This window comes from Montipora foliosa, chromosome 5 (genome assembly GCF_036669935.1).
Source record: "Montipora foliosa isolate CH-2021 chromosome 5, ASM3666993v2, whole genome shotgun sequence".
Lineage (NCBI taxonomy): Eukaryota > Metazoa > Cnidaria > Anthozoa > Scleractinia > Acroporidae > Montipora > Montipora foliosa.
Window position 1 is genome coordinate 38,469,715 of NC_090873.1, and position 21,613 is coordinate 38,491,327.

Below are 21,613 nucleotides of genomic sequence, written 5' to 3' on the forward strand. Positions count from 1 at the left end.
CTTGCGACACTCAGAACATCGCCTGAATCAGTAATGAAAACAGATTATGACAATTAACAGAGATTTAGTACACAATTGTATCACTTGATCAAGTTCCCCCAAAAAATGAAATTCATAATCGTAACTTCAATAGACCTTGCCCGTAGGTATACTTCGAAACAAATTGTCTACTTCATACACGATAACACTTATGCGCCCTACACTATGTACTATGCATTGTAAGAAAATTTGGTGAATGAACTAACCATATGTATCCGTCGACATGCCCTTGATTCCTGTCACTCAAATCCATAGGTCGGTTGAAGGGCACACATCTAAGGGGACGTTCTGCTTGAAGCCACTGTATTAGATCGCTTACAGGACCGTTTGCAAGATTTGACATAGCTAGAGGATTCATTCTTTTACGGTGAAGGTAGAAATTACAGCTGGCTCGTTTAGTGCATTAATCATCGCCGGAAATGACAACACAAGCAGAGTATTAAATATCGTTTGCATGCACATTTGTCCCAAACAAGGAGTGATTTTTTTATCTGGGGCGCAAAGTTGAAGCATTGTCACACCGCCCACAAGAGCGTCGGATCAAACATGTCGTCCATCCAAAATTATTTTGAATGTGTTAATGTAACTAACATTCCAAAAGAGTTCACATGTGAAATATGGTAAGTTTCAATATCTTCGTTCTTTACTTGCTCCTTGGAACTTATTTTGACCCAGAGAAATTGTTTTTTTTTGTTGTTTTTTTTTTCAGGAAGTGCGTATCCCTTGGTAAACCTGAAGATCTGTAACCCATGTGGCCATACCGTTTGTGGACACTGCGCGGAAAGGCTCGAGCAAAATTGGTCGCGGAATTGTCATATGTGCAGGCAGCCGAGGAACGGATTCTGCCGAAATATATTTGCAGAACAGTTACTCGCTGAAGTGAAAGTAACTTGTAAAGGTTGCAACAATGATGTGCCACTGCCTGCAATCCAGCAGCACGTGACTGTGTTGTGCCAAAAAATTGAAGGAACATGTTCTCAGTGCCAAACGTGTGTGAAAAGAAGTGAGACCCAGGCACACAATCAAATGTGCCCAAAAGCTAACATCACTTGTGATTGTGGCATCATAATATTGCGCCAAAATCAACCTCGTTCCCAGGGTCTCTCATTTTAACGCCCGGCTCGCCCCAGGCCTTAAGATGAGAGACCCTGGGAACGAGGTTGCACCAAGATGAGAAACTGTAAGCTGAAGGAGGTAGAAAGTTGTCTGGGATGTGAAGAATCAGTAAAAAGGTGAACTGACGCCCAAAGACGCCGCCCAGAGTTCCATGCTTGGTGAGCTCAAAGCTATGCTCTACGTATTGGCTCATACGCAACCCTGCCTCAGTCTAAATGGGTAATTGTTAAGACCAAAAGCCGAAGCGCCGCTCGCAGTCTCATTGGCTAGATCCAAAGGCCATCTTTAGACCCTGGCCATTGAAAATTTCCACCTGTGCTTAGAGAACGCAGCCTTTTTGTAAGCCCAGTGGATTCCTCGACCTCTTAGCGACAGAGCCGATTTGTTGAGTCGGTTCGTAGATCCAGACGATTGCAATTGGTCCTTGCATCCTTCTGTTGTTCGTTTGTTAGACGCTCAGAGGGGCCTCACACAATTGATCGCTTCGCGTCCCACTACAACGCTCAAACTACGCCTTTTTTAAATCTACGTATGCTTCACCAGGAACTTATGGCGTCGATGTCTTGCCTCAGGAATGGAATCGCGGGGACAACTGGCTCTGCTATCCAGTGAATTTGGTGGTTCAGTGTGTGCGCCATCTTGAAGCTTGCCGTGGCTGTGGCACTCTGATTATTCTAGAATAACCTTCAGCCGTTTTCTGGTTTTTTTCTTGCGTTCCGGCTCACGCTTGTTCCGGCCATATGTTAAGTACTTCCTCCCTCTACCCAGGATACGTGACCTTTTATTGAAAGGCTAAGTCCGCGGCAAAAAGTCTCGTATAAGAGAAGACCGTCAGTTTTCAGTGGGTGCGCAATGTTTACGATGCTTGCCTTGCGTTTAGATTTTCGTTAAATCTTAATTTACTGCCAGGTGAAAGTTGAAAGATTGTTTGTTTTTGGGTTCAATGGGCCTAAAGCACCGATTAGGTTAGGTTTTTTTCTTTTATCACTAAGGTTTGCCCTCTTCGGGTGGCCTCCATTAGGTTAGGTTTTTTTCTTTTATCACTAAGGTTTGCCCTCTTCGGGTGGCCTCCATTTACGCCCCCGCAAGTTACTCATTTAGAGTGGTGTTCCCGTTTAGTACGCATTTGGTTGGATGTTCACTAGTTAGATGTTTTTCCCCTTAAGAGGGGTGATTCACATTTAGGCAATTGATGGATACCCTGCATGAGGCGGGTTTCATCCCTTTTTTTTTTGTTTTAATATTTTAAAAAATACAACCATACTTTTGAATTTTCGGAACATGTTTCGATGTTTCAAACATCATCTTCAGCCATAGTGAGTGTAACATTAAAATTTTTACAAGATAATTCGTATATATATATATATATATATATATATATATATATATAACTATCAATACAATGATAGTTGAGTTCAGGTTGAAACCTGAACTCAACAAACAAGCTGATCATGTGAGTTTAGCATTGGTTCGTTTGAATTTTACGTACTTGTAACGAACATTTAATCTACAAAGAATCATTGTATTGATATATTGATATATTGTATTGATATATATATATATATATATTATAAATTGTAAAAATTTCAATGTTACACTCACTATGACTGAAGATGATGTTTGAAACACCGAAACATGTTCCGAAAATTCAAAAGTGTGGTTGTATTTTTTAAAATATTAGTAACACTTGTGCTATCCAGACCATTTGGAAATTTTATGTTTTACACTGACCTGCCGAGCTCCACTGAAAGTATGTTATCAAATTAAGCGGTTGAGCACGAGACATTTCAAGATACACTAACCTCCGTCGTTATTATTGATGGTATAATTTCCTAGTTCTGTAGCTGACCAACAAGGCCCGTGGTAACCCACCATTATTTCTGTTCGCACTATTAGAGATCACTAGACAATTTTTTGCAAAATTACAATATCGTTTTCAGTCTTCTTTGCAACAGCTTTATTTCACTCAGGCAGCAGCCAAAATGTTTGTAAAATTCACTAACAATTCATAAGAGTGATTCATAATCAATGGACAGTATTGGAGTCACACGTGCACTTTCATAAACACCAATACAATCAACTGTCTGAAAGCACGGGGAGGGATTGAATAGGTAGCAGGGAAAGGCTGGCGTGGATGAATTATTAATCAATTGTTTTGACTTGACACAGACTCCTACTCGGCTAATTAGTATTCATTAACTTTTGATACAGATCTCTACTGATTAAAATGCAAAACACAAAGGTGGTCAATGGTCATATTTTTAACATGAATTTACTTTTATTTACCCGACAAATTTTCTCCCTGACAACATGCAACACAAATTTCCTGAAACATCCCAGAATGTCGTTTAATCTTGTATCACTTTTCCCTAGTATGTTGAACGCCATTTCCCAATGAACATCTGCTAAATTCCGGTTAATAACGCAATCATTCAAGCAGGTGAAGCATCTTAGCAGGGTACCGTTTGTCATTTTATATCGCTACTTCACAAATAAGTTTGTCAAGCCAGAAGTTAAAACTCTCTGCAGAGATGTGCTCAAGTTGTACTATATAGGTCCTCGAGATCGGAAGACTCAAGTCCGTTTCTTCCTTGTGTTCCAGTTGCACTTTTTTGTTCATTCTTGTGTTCTGCCAGGTGGTAAAAACGTTCACTCCCCATTTCGTATTTACAGATACCGGCTTCAGACAGCAAGGCGATTTCTTCCTTTTCGGTTTTGGGAAAACGAAAACGTCCTGTCGCCATAATCACGCTTCATCAGTGACTATTCAATTACTAAATCGCAAAACAATCCATTGTTCCATTTCACAAGTACGATAAAACAATCGCGTGAGATCTGTATGAACGTTTACAATGGCTCGCCATCGGCTCGCCATTGTAAACACCCTTACAGATCTCCCGCTGATATTTTATCTACTACTTAAGATTTAGGTTGCTGATAAATAGGCCTTATTCCCGAAGCCGCCATGTTGGTTTTCAAATGGTCATGCAAACTAGCCATGTGTTATGCTGGGGGGCAAACATTGGAAAAAAGGCAAATTGCGGAAAATGGGCTCGTCGAAATATTGAAATAACATTGCTAAAAGAACATTTTAGAATTTAGAATTAAGTACCTTTTATAATAATTTTACATATTTGATTGCTTTGACATTTTAATTTTCTACTTCTTTGTCTGCTCATTTTTCACTAAAAAAACATCGAAGTAACTTGTGTAATCATTCTGTTTACTACTTAAGTGATAAACATTCAATGAACGTGAAACGAATCATCTGTTCGTTATAACCTTTTATAACCTCAACATGTGTTGTTTGCCCCCTTAATGTGTGTAGCTAATTTGCATGATATTAGCAAATTCAACATGGAGGCCATCGTGAATAAGGTCTCTTTGGAGATGGCAGGTAACTTATTAAATTTCTCATTCAATATTCGCAAATCCCATAATACAGTTCATTATGGGAGGTTATTTGCATTAAAACAATAGTTCACTGAAGCATGATACAGTCCCAAGAGTAAATAACTTGCATTTTTTTTATGTAAAGAAGCCCACAAAACGTATGGCATTACGGGATTGGGAAAACAGCTTATTATAAGATTATTTTTGAGGATTCTGTATTCGCCTACCAAATGCATGCGATCGACCAAAATGACAATGAGTCCGGTCATGCTCATCCATTGCAAACAAACCTCATTTGCAGGTGAAACAATCATTGCCATAATTACTATCTGTTTCATTGTTCGTTGTTTTCATGACACCCTTAAAGCTACATAAACGCAACAAAATTTTAGCAACTAGCTACGAATGACAATTTCATTGCACTCATATATGAAAGAAATAAAAATTATGCAAGCAAGTTGTCAACACCGTAAACCTTTTTCATATGCAGACTGCTACGAAGCGTTGAAAACTTCATACCAACAAGACTTTCACGAGCCGAAGAGTGAATAAATAACCTCAACCATACAACGTTATAGGTTCTCCAAATAAAGGGAGCTCCATGAAATAGGAGAACTAATACACGAATGAAAAACGTAAAGGAGATAAAAAGATAGTTTATTTAACTCTTTCCTTCCCACGATCGAAACGTTTATTCTCCTAACTAATATCATTGATTTCTTTGTTGGGTAGTCATGAGAATTTGGTGTTAGTTCAAGATCACACCTTTTAAGCTGACAATATTCTTCATTCTCAACACCTGTCTGACTGACATTTATCGAAATCGTGAGGAGAATTTACGTACCGATCACTGGTGGAAGTCATAGGGTTAACTTAAAATACTCACATAAGCAGCCTACTAAGGCTAAAATGCACAAATTTACATAAGAAACAGTTAGTGATTTAAAAATTATTTTAGACTGAAATACAAAAATAAGAAAAGACTATGCAAAGTAAAGCTACTACTTTGACATTGCGGATATAAAGTCTACATGAACCTATCATTGCGTGTGACCGAGGGAACAAAAAGGCGCTTGTTTCCTTGGTTTATAGCAAGAGAAATACTTCGGCGGCACTTAGTGATGAAGTTTATTACTTTTTTGGCTTCTACCGCATCAAAGAAACGTTACACCTCCCTTGAACGAAGTTAATTTTTTAGGAAAGCGCTTATCAGAGCTCTTAAAGCAGGAAAATATTTATTGAGGACGCAAAGCTCTCCATTAAAATGCTAAAATACAATAGGAGGTCAGAATCGTTGGCTCGATATGAAATTAAATGCTGTCCACAGATTGCGAGAGGACGTTGCGGATATAACACGGGATTCCAATCAGTGTCAGGTTCGTGTCCAGAGTAAGCAGAGATACAGTATGAGTCTAGCACGGTCACAAAAGAAAACAGTCCTCTCAATAACTACAACCTTGCGAGATGTTCCCATTACATAGCTCTAGGCAAAGGCTACTCAACACTAAACAAAGTCGCTTACTTTGTGAGCACAAACTAATAATGAAATCAGGAGGCAACTGTACGTCAAGTCTAAAATGATCATTGAAAAGAACTCTTCAATTTAACCTGATGAGTTACGTTAAAGTTATGGTCACCCGACCATGTCCAGCTGTATTGTAACAGCATTCATTTTGCTGATTTTTTCCAGCGTTGTAAGATCCACCTCCTCCCCCACATGAATCGTGCTCATTGTCTCCGCTACTTCCCCCAGAATAACCTCCACTACCTCCCGCACCACCTCCACTTCCATAGGCACCACCACCACCTCCAAATCCTCCAATAGCATTGTTGAGCCGTGCTCGTCCACCCACTCCTCCTTGAAGAAACCCCTTGCCACCTTCTCCGCCATTTCCCATGCTACCTCCAAACTGCTTTGAACTTCTTCCGCTGGAGTAGAAGCCACCCCCACCACCACCTGAAAACAAAGGGAAATGAAGTAAATTACAACCCTCTTCCTTATTGGTCAGCCTTCGTGATTTGTTTACCAAGCACAGTTCAAGAGCACTGCACTGTAGAGTGCTCTTGAGCTGAACTGCGGATCCTGTGAAGTTCTAAGCTACTCTGCCTCTTTATTAAACGAGGAAACAACGCCGTGCCGCCCTGCTCGGACACACCTGTCACCACCTAGGAATGTGCTAGTTAACCAAATATTGGCCAAGCGAGCAAGGTTCTAGCGCGAATGTGACCACAGGGTAATAATGTGGACACTACAGCTACCCCCAATTTTAAGTATAGTTGTACACAGAATTTAAGATGTCTAGGGCCCCAGATAGATGAGTGTCCGTTTACAAACGGAGCAGCTTTAGCATAAGGCAATTGATGCTAGCGGAGAGAGAACAAATCACTTCATCAGTATACACTACAAGGGATTGTTGTTGTTGTTGTTGTTTTTTCCTCTCTCTCTTGAATAAGGTAATGAATAACACGGCTGTTGCGCGGTTTAATGTCATTGCTTTATTGAGATGTCCTTGATCTGGATTATGTAATCGCAGATATAAGTGACCAAATGAATAGTAAGAAACAGGAATTGTTAAAATGTCTAAAATCTGACCTGACGAAGTTTTGTCGATTAAGCACGCTAGAACAGCGATAAACGCAAAAATATTACACCTCTCTTTGTTAGTGCCCGTTACCACTATAAATTAATGTAACTAAATTTAAAATTGCTTTTATTAAATGTGAGATTGGTTTATCAAAACGCTTGAGGTCGATTAACACTGTAAGAAAACTAAAACGGGCGATTCCAGAATCACCCGGCCACGATTGCGGAGCACCATGGGTAAGATTTTTTGGGAAATCTATCCATGTGAGAAATGTTGCTTATGACGTCAGCGTGCACTCGTGCGTACGGACTGTCGGGGTGGAGGTGGGGAGGCAGGACAGCAAATGGGGACCGGAGTGTTCAGGCAATTTTGCTTAGCGGGAAATCGCGTGGCAGCATTGCATTTGGCAAACCGCGTTTTTCTGGCGGAAAATCATATTAGCGAAGAGAAGCGGGATAAAGATTTAAAGAGCCGTAAAGAGCACGAAAGAAGAGGCGACGAAATTTGAGAAAATTAAGCGAAGAAAGCCTCGAGAGAAGCCGAGGAAGGAGAAGAAGAGAAAATTTCAATGAAGAACACCGTAAAGCTAAGAGAAATAGAGCGAAAGACAAAACACTAATTTACAATGGTTGTGTTTCAGAATCAGTTATCACTTCCTTCAATTCTACTTTTCAGTAAAACTTGAATGCAGAAAATGCAAAACTCTATTAAAAATGTTCACATTTTTTATTTGTGATTTACACGCAAAACGAAAAATACTTTATTTTTTTTAATTTTTACATTTATTTTTTATTTGCCACAGAAAAAAGACATTAAAATACAAATATGAACAATGAAAAAAGAGAGGATGGAAAGAAAAATTATTGAATTACATTGGTGGCGAGGAGGCCTAAAACAAACTACTAAGCTTATGTAAATTAGGCCCGTAAAGGTTTTCTTACGGTAAACACTTGTGACAGGAAAATTTATGCCATTGTTGATCAAAACATCTAAGAAAGGTATCTTATGATCTGTTTCCTTTTCCATAGTGAATCTGATGTTAGGGTGCCAGGAGTTAATGTAGTTGAAAAATAATATCGCTTGATTCTCCGAATGAAATAAACAAAATGTATCATCAACATAACGTCGGTAAAACAATATCTCAGAGTCCTGGAATTTTTCTAACCATAATTTTTCATGATGACCCATAAATAAATTAGAAAGAACAGGAGCGAGGTGGGAGCCCATTGCTACACCATCTATCTGGTCGTAGAAAGAACCCTTAAATAAAAAGTGGGTCTGAGCGGTAGCTACGGAAAAAAGGCTCTTAAGTTCGGTGTTGCTTAAGGTAATTCCTTAGTATTGCATTGCGCATCCCTACTGGGCACGATTTTCGCGGCATTAGCGTGCGCACATGAGCACGTGCGCATACAAAACGTAAGAGATTTCGCTCAAACTAAACCCGATAGCGAAATAAATGCTCCTTTTCTCTCAAACGAGCACGGTGACCCCTGATTTTTTTTTTCAGGTATTTGCTAAGAACAGTCTAATAAAGAACATATTTGAAGAAGAAAAAAAGTTTGATAGTTGAACAGGAATTTTTTTTGGAAAACAGTTTTGTACTGGGTGTATTTTACCCAAGGCGAGGACTTCAAGCTAACCACGGAACTGTCCCAAAAAGTGCACTATTCCCACAACCAGGGTATCAAAGTCGGCGTAAATGAAGCATTACTGCTTATGTAAATAAAAGAACCTTTATTTTCAAAATAAAATTTTGTGTCTTTGAAGTAGCCAAGACTTAAATTTGTATGAAGGTGATTCGAATTTTTAACGCGAAAACAGTAAAAATACCCCATTTTAAGAGCCTGCTGACGCGTAAACAAGCACGGTGACCCCATTTTTTTTATTGAATTTTTTTAATGTTCATATCATGAATGTTAATTATGCCAAGTTTCCAAAAAAGTTTGATAGTAGAACAATTTCAAGGGAATTACCTTAACTTAATATCAGGATCGCCATCAGAAATGTACTTGACCGCCAGGTCAATACATTCTTCAAGAGGTATGTTAGTAAAGAGACTCACTATGTCAAAAGAAACCATGAATTTACAATGCATAGATAAACCTTGATTATCCTGGACAAGGGTAAAAGTGTCAGGCGCAATGTTTAGTTGGAATATGCGGTGTTAGCGAATTACACAGGTATTTGGCCAGGTTGTAGTTGTAAGTTCCAATAGATGACACAATGGGGCGGAATGGCGGGATGGAGTTGTGTCCACGTTCCTTGTGCATCTTTGGTAAGCCATAAATTCTTGCTGGCTGTGAACCTCTGGGATAAATGCTGTTATACACATCACTGTCAAGGTGACCGTTTTTCTTTAATTTTCGGAGAAGTCGTTGTAACCTGCCTTCTCTCAAGAGGGTAGGATCTTCCTTGATGGGTCGAAATTTGGAAGTGTCACTGATGATTTTCAGGATGCCTTGGTCGTAATCAGCACGATCTAAAACAACAACCCCATTACCTTTATCCGGCTTTACAGGGCCTTTTGACTAATTACTTTAGTTTTGCATCGCGTTCTTACAAACTGGGTCTCATTCTCGCCGCCATCTTGGTTTTTCATGGTACAGCGGGCTCAATTATAACCATCGATTTTGTCACTAAACGGACGCTCGCACTGGAAAAACCGGTTTGACGAGAGAAAACAAGATTGACTAGTCCAGAAGTTCGGGCTGCGGTGGCTTCAAAGAGTTGACGCGATTCGGGCAGAGCCTACTTTTATCCTCCTCAGTAAAGAAAAAGACAAAAGGAGGCTCTGCTCGCAGGGTGTTTATTTCTCTACTCCCAAATGCTGTTCAACACGGAAATTCGCCAAAAAAATTGCATAAGAAGAAGTCAATCTTGAAAAACAAAAGTAAGCAAAAGAAAGTGAAACAAAAGTTTACGCTAATCCTGGATTAAGTTAATCGGTTTTCGAACAACCGGGCTCTGGTTTATAGGGGAATCTTTACTGACGTCATTGTTTATATTTTTTTCATTAACTTTCGAGTTTGCTCAAAAGGAGCTTCATGCTATTACAAATTGACTTCAAAAGGTAAAAGAACTTGTTCAAAGTCGCTAAATCTCCAGTTTTAAGCCTTTTAGCCTTGATAACGAGCCTTTACTAATCTTTAGCTGGCTTATAGTTAATAGAGGGGAATGGTTTGGAGGCTCGGCAAGCATCAAAGGAGCAAACAAAGATGCCAAGATTTAGGTTGGAAAGTCCACGACCGTGCAGAATCTTTTGTTTTGCGCTTATACAATATGCATGAATTACGTAATCAACACGTTTCTGTTGGTTAGTTCCTCAGTACGGACTAAACAACTATTGTGTTTAATGCACGGTCAAGGCCAAAAAAGAGAACAAAAACCTACAACAAAGAAATTTGTAGTGTTTCATAACCATTTCCCTCTATTAACTATGGCTGGCTTGACTTTTTAATTAGTAAGATTTTTGCTGTTGTTCTAAACTGAAGAGAGAGGGTGTAAAGATTATCAGTCAAACGGAAAATGTCGTGAAAGAGATTACTGTGCATGCAATTTTAGTTTTAGTTGTTGATTAAAATTGTTGGTAATTGTTTGTGCACAAGGCTTGTTTATTTACTGCTGTCACGTCAGAGGTGTTTGATCACTGTAAACTGTATACCCTAATGACGATTAATTTTGTACTTTATGCAGAAGCTTAAATATTTCCATCATGTGTTCCCATACGCACTATAATGCTTTTAGGCTTGGCTAAATCTATGAGCGCTTACCATTGGAATGGAATTTTGGGTAATTCCGGAGAGAATTCAAATGGAACAGTTCATCCCGGTGGAATGTTTCCGGAAAAAAAGGTAATAACTTTTGAGGTATTCCCTTTTTTTCGCTTTGACCGGAATGCCAGGAAATTTCTGTACCATTTGTCCACAATTACAATTGCCAGACATAAGAGACCGTTTCATTTGTTTTTCAACCGGAACAACCCGTTTTTCTGGCAAATATATGATACGGCACATTCCCATATACTATTTCTAAGTACAGAACGTGCAGTACCATTTGCCGAAACATTCGCACCGAGAATTTCATTCAAATGGTAAGCGCTCTATATCTTCTTCTTGTAGCGGCATCCTTTGAAGAACGAGGCAAAAAAACAAATAAATAAATAAATAACGGACGCTATTCATATGCAAATTAAGTGGCCGGGTATTCTGCAATCTAGCCATCAAAATGTTATAGCGGTGTAAAGATACGGGAAACCTGCTTTGTTCTTGAAGTTATGCAATACTTTTAATTTATCTGGCTGGCTTTTCTGATTGAAGTTTTCGCTTCGTGCGTTATGGAATTTGTACGCTCGTGAATCTAAACGTAAGGGTCAAGTTTTTGAGAAGTGATTAACATGTCCCTTCTTTTAATTATCGCGTCCTCTGATTGAATTCGCAGAAAAAAAAAAGATCCCTCAATTAATCTTCGTCTGTTCTAAGAACTAAGTCTCCTTTGAATTCGATTTTGTCGATCAGGCGTGATAAAACAGCTATCGATAGATTCTGCAAACACCATGCAAGAGAAATTTATTGGTGTGTACCGCCAAGGTTCTCAAACCCTGACCCTAAAATCGCTTTTTTGAACTTGAGAAGTAGTGGTAGTGGTAGTGGTAGTGGTAGTGGTAGTAGTAGTAGTAGTAGTAGTAGTAGCAGCAGCAGCAGCAGCAGCAGCAGCAGCAGCAGCAGTAGTACTACTGGTAATAGTACTAGTAGTAGTAGTAGTAGTAGTAGTAGTAGTAGTAGTAGTAGTAGTAGTAGCAGTAGTAGTAGTAGTAGTAGTAGTAGTAGTAGTAGTAGTAGTAGTAGTAGTAGCAGAGCCTTATTTAGCTACGCTCGCCACATTGAACAACGTTACAGTTGGTTTCCAAGTGGGGCGTATGTAAAGACTTACTACATACAGTAACAAGTTACAAGAATAAAAAATTAGGTTATTAGACAAGTGATAACAACACGGGTAGTCAGCGTGATCCATCAAAAGGCAAAGAGACAGGATAACATTTAAATTCCGAAAGTGATTGTGCGGCTTTTTCCTCATGGGGAAGATTATTCAGAGCATTGCACTACTATACATGTACTTAAAGCTGCGTTTTAAGAAATTTGTCTTTGTCATTGGAAGTGTTAGGTCAGTCTCAAGATTCCTGAGATTATAATTAATGTTAATATCATTGAGGTTTATAAAGGAGTCTCAGGTGGGGAGCAGATTGGTCTTTGAGAATTTTGCACATAGGTGACGCCTTCATGTGGCAGCGTCCAGTTTCTATGGTTTTCTATTTCAAATTATTCAACACATCAACAGAACTAATATCATATCAAGAACCCGTAATAACCCTTCCTGCTTGGTTTTGAATCTTTCAATTGCTTAGCGCAAGTATCCCACAAAGGCCAACAGTAATCGAAGGTTGTATAAGTGATTTATCTAAAGCATAGTTAGTAGAGTATGTATTAAAGTTACAAGGGTACTAAGCAGGACGAAAGATTTAATTCTTCTCAAAGCTCCTACACCAGCGCATGCCTTTTTACAAACATGTTCAATATGAGTCTCAAAAGTCAGCCTTTCATCTAAAAGGAGTACTCCCAGACATTTATTAGAGGAAACGCATGAAACCAGATTATGAAGCAATAGCAGCTGTTAACAGAGCCTAAACATCACTCCTGTTCAAATCCATCTCGGCGGCCATAATTTCATCAGTTGTTAACCGATTTTTTTGCAATTCTGAAGGCAATCGGAGAGAGGCTCCAAGAGCTCTATTGTTTTTCCGCCAATCAGAGTAAAGTCCAGATTCTGGACTACCGGCAGACGACTCGCTAAGAAATTGTATCAGGCGTACCTTTTACGCAGTGTCTAAAGAAAAGTACGCCTGATCGCAGGTTAATAATGTCATAGCTTAACTTGATTCATATGCGCAGTTCAATACATGATTCATTTCATACATTTCGTTCGTTAGTAATAATAATAATAATAATAATAATAATAATAATAATAATAATATTACTAATAATAATGATAATGATAAGGATAATGATAATGATAATGATAATGATAATGATAATGATGATAATGATAATGATAATGATAATGATAACAATAATAATAATAATAATAATAATAATAATAATAATAATGCAATAATAATAATAATAATAATAATAATAATAATAATAATAATGTGGCGGCAAGTAGTGCGGACGTGGCTTTTTAGTTCTCTCTAAGAAGTTTCGCCAAACGAAAAGCAAGCCAAGTCCAGAGCACTATGCTAATTAAGAAAGTATCACTAGATGCTGAGCAATTCGTGAGATTTATTCGAACGTACTAGTGTCACTGGACGGGAAATAGTTTGATCTCTTCGTTTATTATTTTTCTGTTTGACCACGGATTGACAAGATGGCGGCTACGAGAGCTGAAAGATCTACTTCAGGAAGACTTAAATAGACGGACAGAATGTGTCGGGATGTGTTGGTGAGTAAAACCAGGGCCGTGGAGCTGACTAATTCGGAAAACCCACCGCGTCTTGATAGTGGAAGGAAGAAGGGCTACATGTATGTGATGAAGGAGTTGTGGGACGACTTAGGTTACCGAGAGCTCGGTCTAACTGCACAGAACTTGCGTGATCAAGCTGCAAGGTTGGAAAAATCTCTTGGCAGCGTTAAGGGAACGATGGACAGGCAGATTGGGAGAGGAAATGATACGCGGATCGAGAATAAAGAAGAAAGTAAAACTGAGAATAATTTATGCAATGGCGATCGAAGTCAAGAAGTAGTTGAGGGGACTGATTTGCATACCGCGTCAGATTGTGTGTTGAACGAAACGGAAAGCGTGTTGTTGGACTCAGCTAATTGCATCCTTTTGTCTGTCAGTGACAACACTGGCGATTTTGTGAAACGAAGCGTGGACACCCGAACAAAAGAAAAACCGACAAAAACTGATTTGAGAAACATCAACACCGTAATTGAAGTACTGATGAGCCGGAACAAACAGGTGTCCCCTAATGAGAATCCGTTCGAGTATTTATGGCTCGTTGGTTGCGTATTGTACTCAGTCGTTGCTGCTTTTCTTTTGTTAAAAGGGTGGAAGAAAGAAACGCCTGGGCAATCAGATTGTGCGCGAAAAAAACCAACCGCGAAATGGAAACGTGTGCATGAAGAGAAAGTCATGGAAACTCGGAAGAAAATATCTAGTGCAAAGGCGGAAATGGAGAGAATAAAAGTGAACCGCAAGCTAACGAAGAGAGGTAGAAAGAACCGGGAACTTTTAAAGATGGAATGTAAAACGCTCTCTGTCGGAGAGTTGGTTAATTACATGGAAAGAAATAAGGCCGTGCTACGGAAGTTGAAGAAGGGATTTGTTAGGAGAAAGAAAGTGGAGGAATCAAGGTCTTTTAACCGAACTTATCAAGTGGATCCTAGAAGAGTTTATAAGGGGTTTAATAAACTTGCAAGGGATCAAGGGACTGACCGCCCGGTGTATGAGAGCATGGAGGATGTTGATAAAGGATCAAACACTGATGAATTGCTTGACAACATTGAAGAGGCTAGCGGATTTTGGAAAGAGTTGTGGGAAACCCCGGGTTCAGGAAACGCCTCTGCCAGTTGGCTAGAGGAGATGAAGGATGTGATCAGGGAGCATGTGCCACCCCCGGCAGAGGAGGAATGGGATCTAGAGATTGATGAGGTAGTGAAAACAGTGAAAAAGAAAAAGAACTGGAGTGCCCCGGGGCCGGATAAGATATTTAATTATTGGTGGAAACATGCTGAGGCCCTCCACCACGGAGTGATGCTCTGCTTCAAATATATCTCTAAGCTGCAAGGTGATTTTCCCGCGTGGTTTACTGGAGGAAAGACTACACTGATCCCCAAACCTGGAGTGGTATCCAGCGATAACCAAAGACCAATAACATGCCTGAACACAGTTTATAAATGGTTCACCGCTTGTTTGTTAAGACGTATGGATTAGCACTTGGATGTGTACGGACTGATGGAGGCGGAGCAGAGAGGGGCGAAGGAAGGATGCAGTGGCGCCACGGACAATTTGCTTATTGACCGGTTGGTTACCCAGGATTGTCACCGTGGGAGAAGAAACCTCAGCATGGCATGGGTTGACGTGACCAAAGCCTATGACTCGGTGGACCACAAGTGGTTGAGTGAGATGATGTCGATACATCGATTCCCAAGGTGGTTAGCGAGAGTGGTTACCAAGCTTTCTAAGGCCTGGAATACCATGATTGTTACAAGAACTAAACTGGGGATGGAGATATCGGAGATTATCCAATTTAGAAGAGGACTGCCTCAGGGGGATTCTCTATGTCCGCGCCTATTTACTATCTGCCTGAATCCCATTGCTTGGAAACTCAAGGCAACTGAAGGATATAGACTCTCGAAGCCGATTGATACCAAAGTGACGCATTTGTTGTACATCGATGATCTTAAGATCTTTGCTGCCTCCGCACCTAAGCTCAACACCGTGATGAAGTCAGCAAGATCTGCAATGCAAGATATCGGCCTCGACTGGAATCCGAAGAAGTGCTCTGTTGTACACATCAAGAGAGGAGTGAAAGTAGAGGACGCCGAGAGCTTAGCATTTGACGAAGCATCAGTGATCCAATGTCTAGAAGAGGGAGCTCAGTATAAGTTTCTGGGCGTGTTGGAAAGCACAAGACAAGAGGATCAGATAGCTTTTAAACTCGCCGCCGAGATCTACCTGAACAGAATGTCCATCATATGGTCCAGTCCGCTCTCTGATTTCAATCGCATTGTAGCCTCCAATCAGTACGCCTTACCTGCCTTGACTTACTTGATGTGGACACAACACCTTCCCATCACGGAACTTCAACGAATTGATCGTGAGATGCGCAAGATCGTCGTAGAGCAGGGAGGAAAGCACCCGCTGGGCTCAACTGCCTTATGTCATCTTACAAGGCGGAGCAGAGGACGAGGTCTGCGTTCCGTCGAAGCCGAGTACAAGGCGATTAAGATCAAAGGTGCACTCAACCTGTTCAAAAATGAGGATCCAACCATGGAGCTGGTGCGCCAGTTTGAAGACCGTTCAGTAAGGCTAGGACATTGTTCAATAGTCAAGGAGGCTTTGAAGTATGGGCAAGAGCTTGGAATAAAGCTAAATTTGGTGCACCCTAACCCTACATGCTGTACTGAGGATGGAGATGAGATCCCAGGTACAAAGACCAAACAGCAGTTGAAGCGAGCTCAGCAAGAAAAACTGAAGAAGGACGTGCGAAGTCAGAGTTGGCAAGGGAAGCTGATCGCATCGAGATGGGGTGACTCCGAGCTGAGTAACGGGTGTTTTGACTGGCTAAAGTGGAAATCCTATCCATCATACGTGATTGTTGGTATCTATGAGCTGTACGAGCAGATGCTCAATACACGAATCTACCAAAGTAAAAAGACAAGAACTGCTAGGGAACGTGACGTGCAATGTAGACTCTGCGGTAAAGCGCAAGAGTCGGTAGCACATATTCTGACTGGATGTTCTGCGCTTGCGCAGAGCAAATACCTCCACAGGCATACATGCGTGTTGAAGATTCTGTTTTTTGAGATGCTCCATGATCTAGAACTCGTAGACACTGTACCACCTTGGTACTCCCCGATCGAGCCAAAACCTGTCTACGAAAGCGCAGGTGCACAAGCCTTTTGGGATGTCCCGCTGTACGCAGACCACGTGGTAGTGAGAGCCAACCGGATAGATGCTAGAGTTGTGGACCACAAGCGGAAGAATGTTACCCTCTTAGAAATGAGTTGTCCATGGGTGGACAACAGAGCTGCAAAAGACCAGTATAAGACAGAGAAGTATGCCTCCTTGCGGCTGGAACTAAAACAACAATTCAAAGGATACAGCATAGACCAGCACAACATCATTCTAGATATACTGGGAGGATACTCCAAAGGACTTGAGAAGACTGTTAGGGTTTTAGTGGGAAGGACGAGTAAAGAAGTCTTGATAAAGATGCAGAAGTCCGTGTTAACTTCAAGTTTACACATTGCCCGCCACTTCAAGATAATGACATAAGATAAGACACTAGTAGAGCATTTTTTAAGTATTTTAATGTGATATCTCAGAGAAGGAGATTTGAAATTTTTTTTTTCCTTCAAGGTCTACTTAGAAGACATTTTAATGTATTAGTTTCTATAATAAGTTTTTCTTTTAACTTTCTTATTTCCCGTTGGCCTTTAGGTTACGCAACAGCGCCCGACTGTGCTTTAGCTATCGTTTAGCATACATACGTTTGCACTGCTATAATAATAATAATAATAATAATAATAATAATAATAATAATAATAATAATAATAATAATAATAATAATAATAATAAAATAATAACAATAATAATCAATACGCCCAACATGGCGGCCGTTTACAGCGTACATCTTTGATATTAGCAGAAACCCATAAGGGTTGAAACGTGTAACGCGCGTTCACAGCTTCCGAATATTCAGTGCGAACTGATTGGTTGAATGTTGCATTGCTAAGTACCATATTTGGAAAACCCTCGCTCTTGTTGTTCCAAATATGGTACTTAGCAAATCGGATATTCAGAAGCTTGTTTCCAAGCACACAAGGGCCCGTTACACGTTTCAACCCTTATGGGTTTCTGATATTAGACATCCATGATATGGTCAATTGACACATGTCAAAACAAGGTATCAGCTGACCATTATCACTTGGCCATACCGCGGGCTCAAGTTTAGAGCTCATCGAGGTCAGCTGTTTTTTTTTTTTTTTTTTAGTTTACCACTGACCAGGTACTGGTTTTCGATTGGATCACGTTAACTTCTTGTAATCAGGACACCTAAACATAAACAAGGCTTTAATAGAGGTGAAGACAACCAATATATGCCAGTGGTTCTTTTATCATCGACTTTCAATTCAGGTCTTTTGGATGACATGCTAATTTTATTCTCTCAGAAATGATAATCAGCTTGGAAAACTTGAAAAGGTGCGTGAAAAGGTGAGAAAAGGAAAATCACTTCAACAGTCTTCCTTTGATATTATTGCGGTTCAACTTGTCAACATCCCATTTACGCAAAAATAATAATCACTAAAATCATCTGAGAGGGAAGACAAACATAAGATCAGATTTTTTTTCTTTTACCGAAGACACGATCGAAACAAAGTTTTGTTGCGAATTTGGAATAATCTTACATAGCTAACTGACAAACTGAAAGAATGCATAGTAATGTTACCTGAATTATCGTTGTCAGCAGTTGTCGCACCGTGTCCACCACTTCCTCCTGACCATGACCTGTACCCAGCTCTCCCCGATGTAGATGTAGATGCGTCACATCCAGTATGCCTTGATTTCACTGTTTCACCGCCTCCACCTCCTCCCGCTATAATCAAAGGGGTGTTGCTTCCTCTTACCACAAATGTTCCACCACCACCCCCGGCACTCTCACCCACTCTGTTAATCCCGCCTTCTTGACCAACAAGTATTTTGATTGTTTCTCCTTTCACCAAGCTAAAGATTCCCATCATTCTGGCACCTCTTCCTCGGTATTGACGACTGGTACTGTATTTACCGAACCCTCCTGCAGCTCCTACTGCTTCTATTTTGTAGTCACAAGTGTAAGGAACAGCCCAATGTTGTATACCGCTGACCAGTGTAACCTGGCCATCGTGATCCTGACCACTGTAGTAGCCACCCAGCGAACTTGGACCCAGTCTTCCAGTTGCTCCAAGATTTGTGAAGACAGCCTTAAACGCTGCATAAAAACGACAAAGCAATACTGAATTAAGCAAGTTATAAGTTATTCAAACTTATTAACACAGTGAACTATGCAATTTAAGCAGTTGGAGAGGAGCCTGAAAGTGCAAGGTTAATTAAACAGAAAGTACGATTGGGCGTTGTGCCTACTGGCATACACTGAAGCTTCCAAAGGAGAGTTCCCTATGATTATGTCAGAGTTGGTGACTTTTTATAAAAATAATCATAAGTTACTTAAATATCCTTTATCATGTAATTCCTCCATTGTAGCTTCATAATTTTATTGGGATGTGTAGCGCTCCATTAACCTGTTTCCAAGAAAGACAAACTCATGCGGGAGATCGATGGCTGAGATCACGTAAAAATTCGTTCTTTCAAATCTCGCGTTTTAAATTCTTTTGTAATGTGGGTTAAAAACTCTCCCAAAGCGAAGTTTATTCTTTCAAAGAGACGATTAATGGTGGTTACTTCCGCGCTTTACTTGCACCATGTCAAAAAACAGGAAGGACAAGAAACGATGCTCCCCTATCAATCCTGTACCCATATATTACGAGTGACGTAACATTTTTTCTTTCGAGATATAATCGGCATTTATTTGTTTTTGGAGTATTTGATTTCTGGAGGGTTTCTTGAAAATCTCTTTAATATTACAGGCAATAAAACGTGATACATAGTATTAGTTTAACATATTCCGTGAAGAATGTGCGAGTTTTGTCAATGAGTAACTTGACTTCAGGAATAACGTCTGTGATGCAAGTGTTAGCAAACTTTTCCATAAAAGTATATCAAAACACGCAATTTATGTGCCGGTAATTGTCCCGGTAGTCTAGAATACAGGGGCACCTAACGAATCTGTTCCCCACATTATCTGTTCCCCAGAGGAATCTTGCTGGCAGGCAAAAATACAGGTGTTTCGATGAGCTGGCTGGGAAATTTATTTATTGATAGAGGTTTTGCCTGGGAATTACTGACTTTTTCTAGCATTTCAACCCGAGCTGGCTGTAGAAACTCTGAAGACCGAGGACGACTAAAAAAAAGAAAAAAAGAACCCCTTCCCTCTCCCAGGAAATAGTCACAAACATACGACGGCTGGTCAGAGTGATTGCGCTTGCGGAAAAAACCTGTTTTGTCCCGGTTTTGTCGCTTTTGTTCGGTAGTTTTGGATCGAGGGATTTGAAAGCGCGCGGAATTCCTGGCTGGGAAATAAATTTGATCAGCTGGCTGGGAAACCAACCAATTTTATCTAGCTGGCTGGGAAATTTCTTGTGTGTCTTGCTGGGAAAAAGGAACAGATAATGTTTTCCCAGCAACACTGAAAAACACCTGAAAATGCCTTTATAACATTTATTTTCATTAACTGGGGTATAATAATACATTTTACAACAAATTGGTCGTTGGGTGCCCCTGAGAATATGGCCATTTTTTGTGCTAAAATCATCATACGTTTTACAAGAATGAAACGATGCTCATAGGTATCACACTAAAAACAAACTTGCAATTGTGCACAGACATTGCATAAGTCGTTTTAAATGCACGAAGTAAAATTGCAGTTAAAATTCTGGTAACTTCTTGACAAATGCCCTTAATATCTATGCGGAGACGCCTCATATTTAACTTGCAAATGATTATGTTTAATTTTTCCCGTTACCAGAGTATTCCGGAAGGCAAGTGCATCGGTAAGAGCCAGGCGTATTGATGCATGAGGCTTTTATGGGACAGACACGAGAGGACGCAGCGCATTCATCAACATCTACAACAAAAATGAAACAATATTAAGAATCCATTAAATGTAGTCTGTATTATCAGCCTTACTCTTGATCCAGTTCCCGGTTGTTTGATTGAATGAGAAGAAAGAAAATCCCTCTAAGGTGTGACATTGAGGGAGGAGGGTGGGGACTGAGATGAAATTGGAATCGATAAGCACTTAAGCGTTAACGGGACAGACGGGAAAAGACAGGAGCCAATCGCAAGCCAATTGGGTAGCCTCTCAAAGAGTCTAGCTTTAAATCACGTGACCGAAAGTGACAAAGGTGTTATTACCAGTACAGGTTTTTCCGTTTCCAGTGTATCCAGACATACACAAACACACATAAGATCCATCGTTATTCTTGCAGTTGGCTTTGAGGTGGCAGGGCGAGATTGGTGCATTGCATTCGTTGAAATCTAAAACCAAAATACAACATCAATACCATAAAGTTTAGGAAAACTGCTTCTCAATTTTAAAAAGAAACCATCTCTGACATCATAGTTTTACTACCTATCGGTTTTATGCTATTCTCAAAGGATGAACATTTCCTGATCCTTACTCATAGAAGGCGTGTATAGAGAGGCGTTTCACCAGGTGTTCACATAACAAAATGACATTTAGATCTCCTCTTGATATCCGTGGGTTTTTCTTCACACCTTGGCTCTCTCAGAGAGCACTCAGCTTTCTAAGTAGATGGTAATGTCGTTATGATTGAGTGTAGATTTATAGTTTTCGTCAAGCGCTTTCAAAAGATATGATACTTTTAAACTGGCTTTTTATGTGGTCAGATCTACCTCTGCATATTTTTTCCGTTGTCAGAGTATCCCGGCTTGCAAGAACATCTGTAGGAATGGTTACCAAGATTATTGATGCGCAAAGCGTTAACGGAACAGACGGGATGGAAAGAAGGGCCAAAAAAAGAAGCAAAACATTTAGCTGGAATCTGACCCCGGCTAGCTATTGTGCTGACCAAGCCCTGAGA

General features: G+C 40.1%; 1 protein-coding gene across 1 annotated transcript in view; it reads right to left on the reverse strand.

Annotated features, from left to right (window-relative positions):
- Positions 1-4,775: 4,775 nt before the first annotated feature.
- LOC138002708 (uncharacterized) overlaps positions 4,776-21,613 on the reverse strand; it is a 36,088-nt gene continuing 19,250 nt past the window's right edge. The window contains exons 9-12 of the mRNA XM_068848699.1: positions 20,925-21,047; positions 20,533-20,634; positions 18,364-18,882; positions 4,776-6,505 (exon numbers count right to left, since the gene is read on the reverse strand). Coding sequence (XP_068704800.1) covers positions 6,165-6,505; positions 18,364-18,882; positions 20,533-20,634; positions 20,925-21,047 — 1,085 coding nt within the window. The 3' untranslated portion in view covers positions 4,776-6,164. The remainder of the gene's footprint in view (positions 6,506-18,363; positions 18,883-20,532; positions 20,635-20,924; positions 21,048-21,613) is intronic.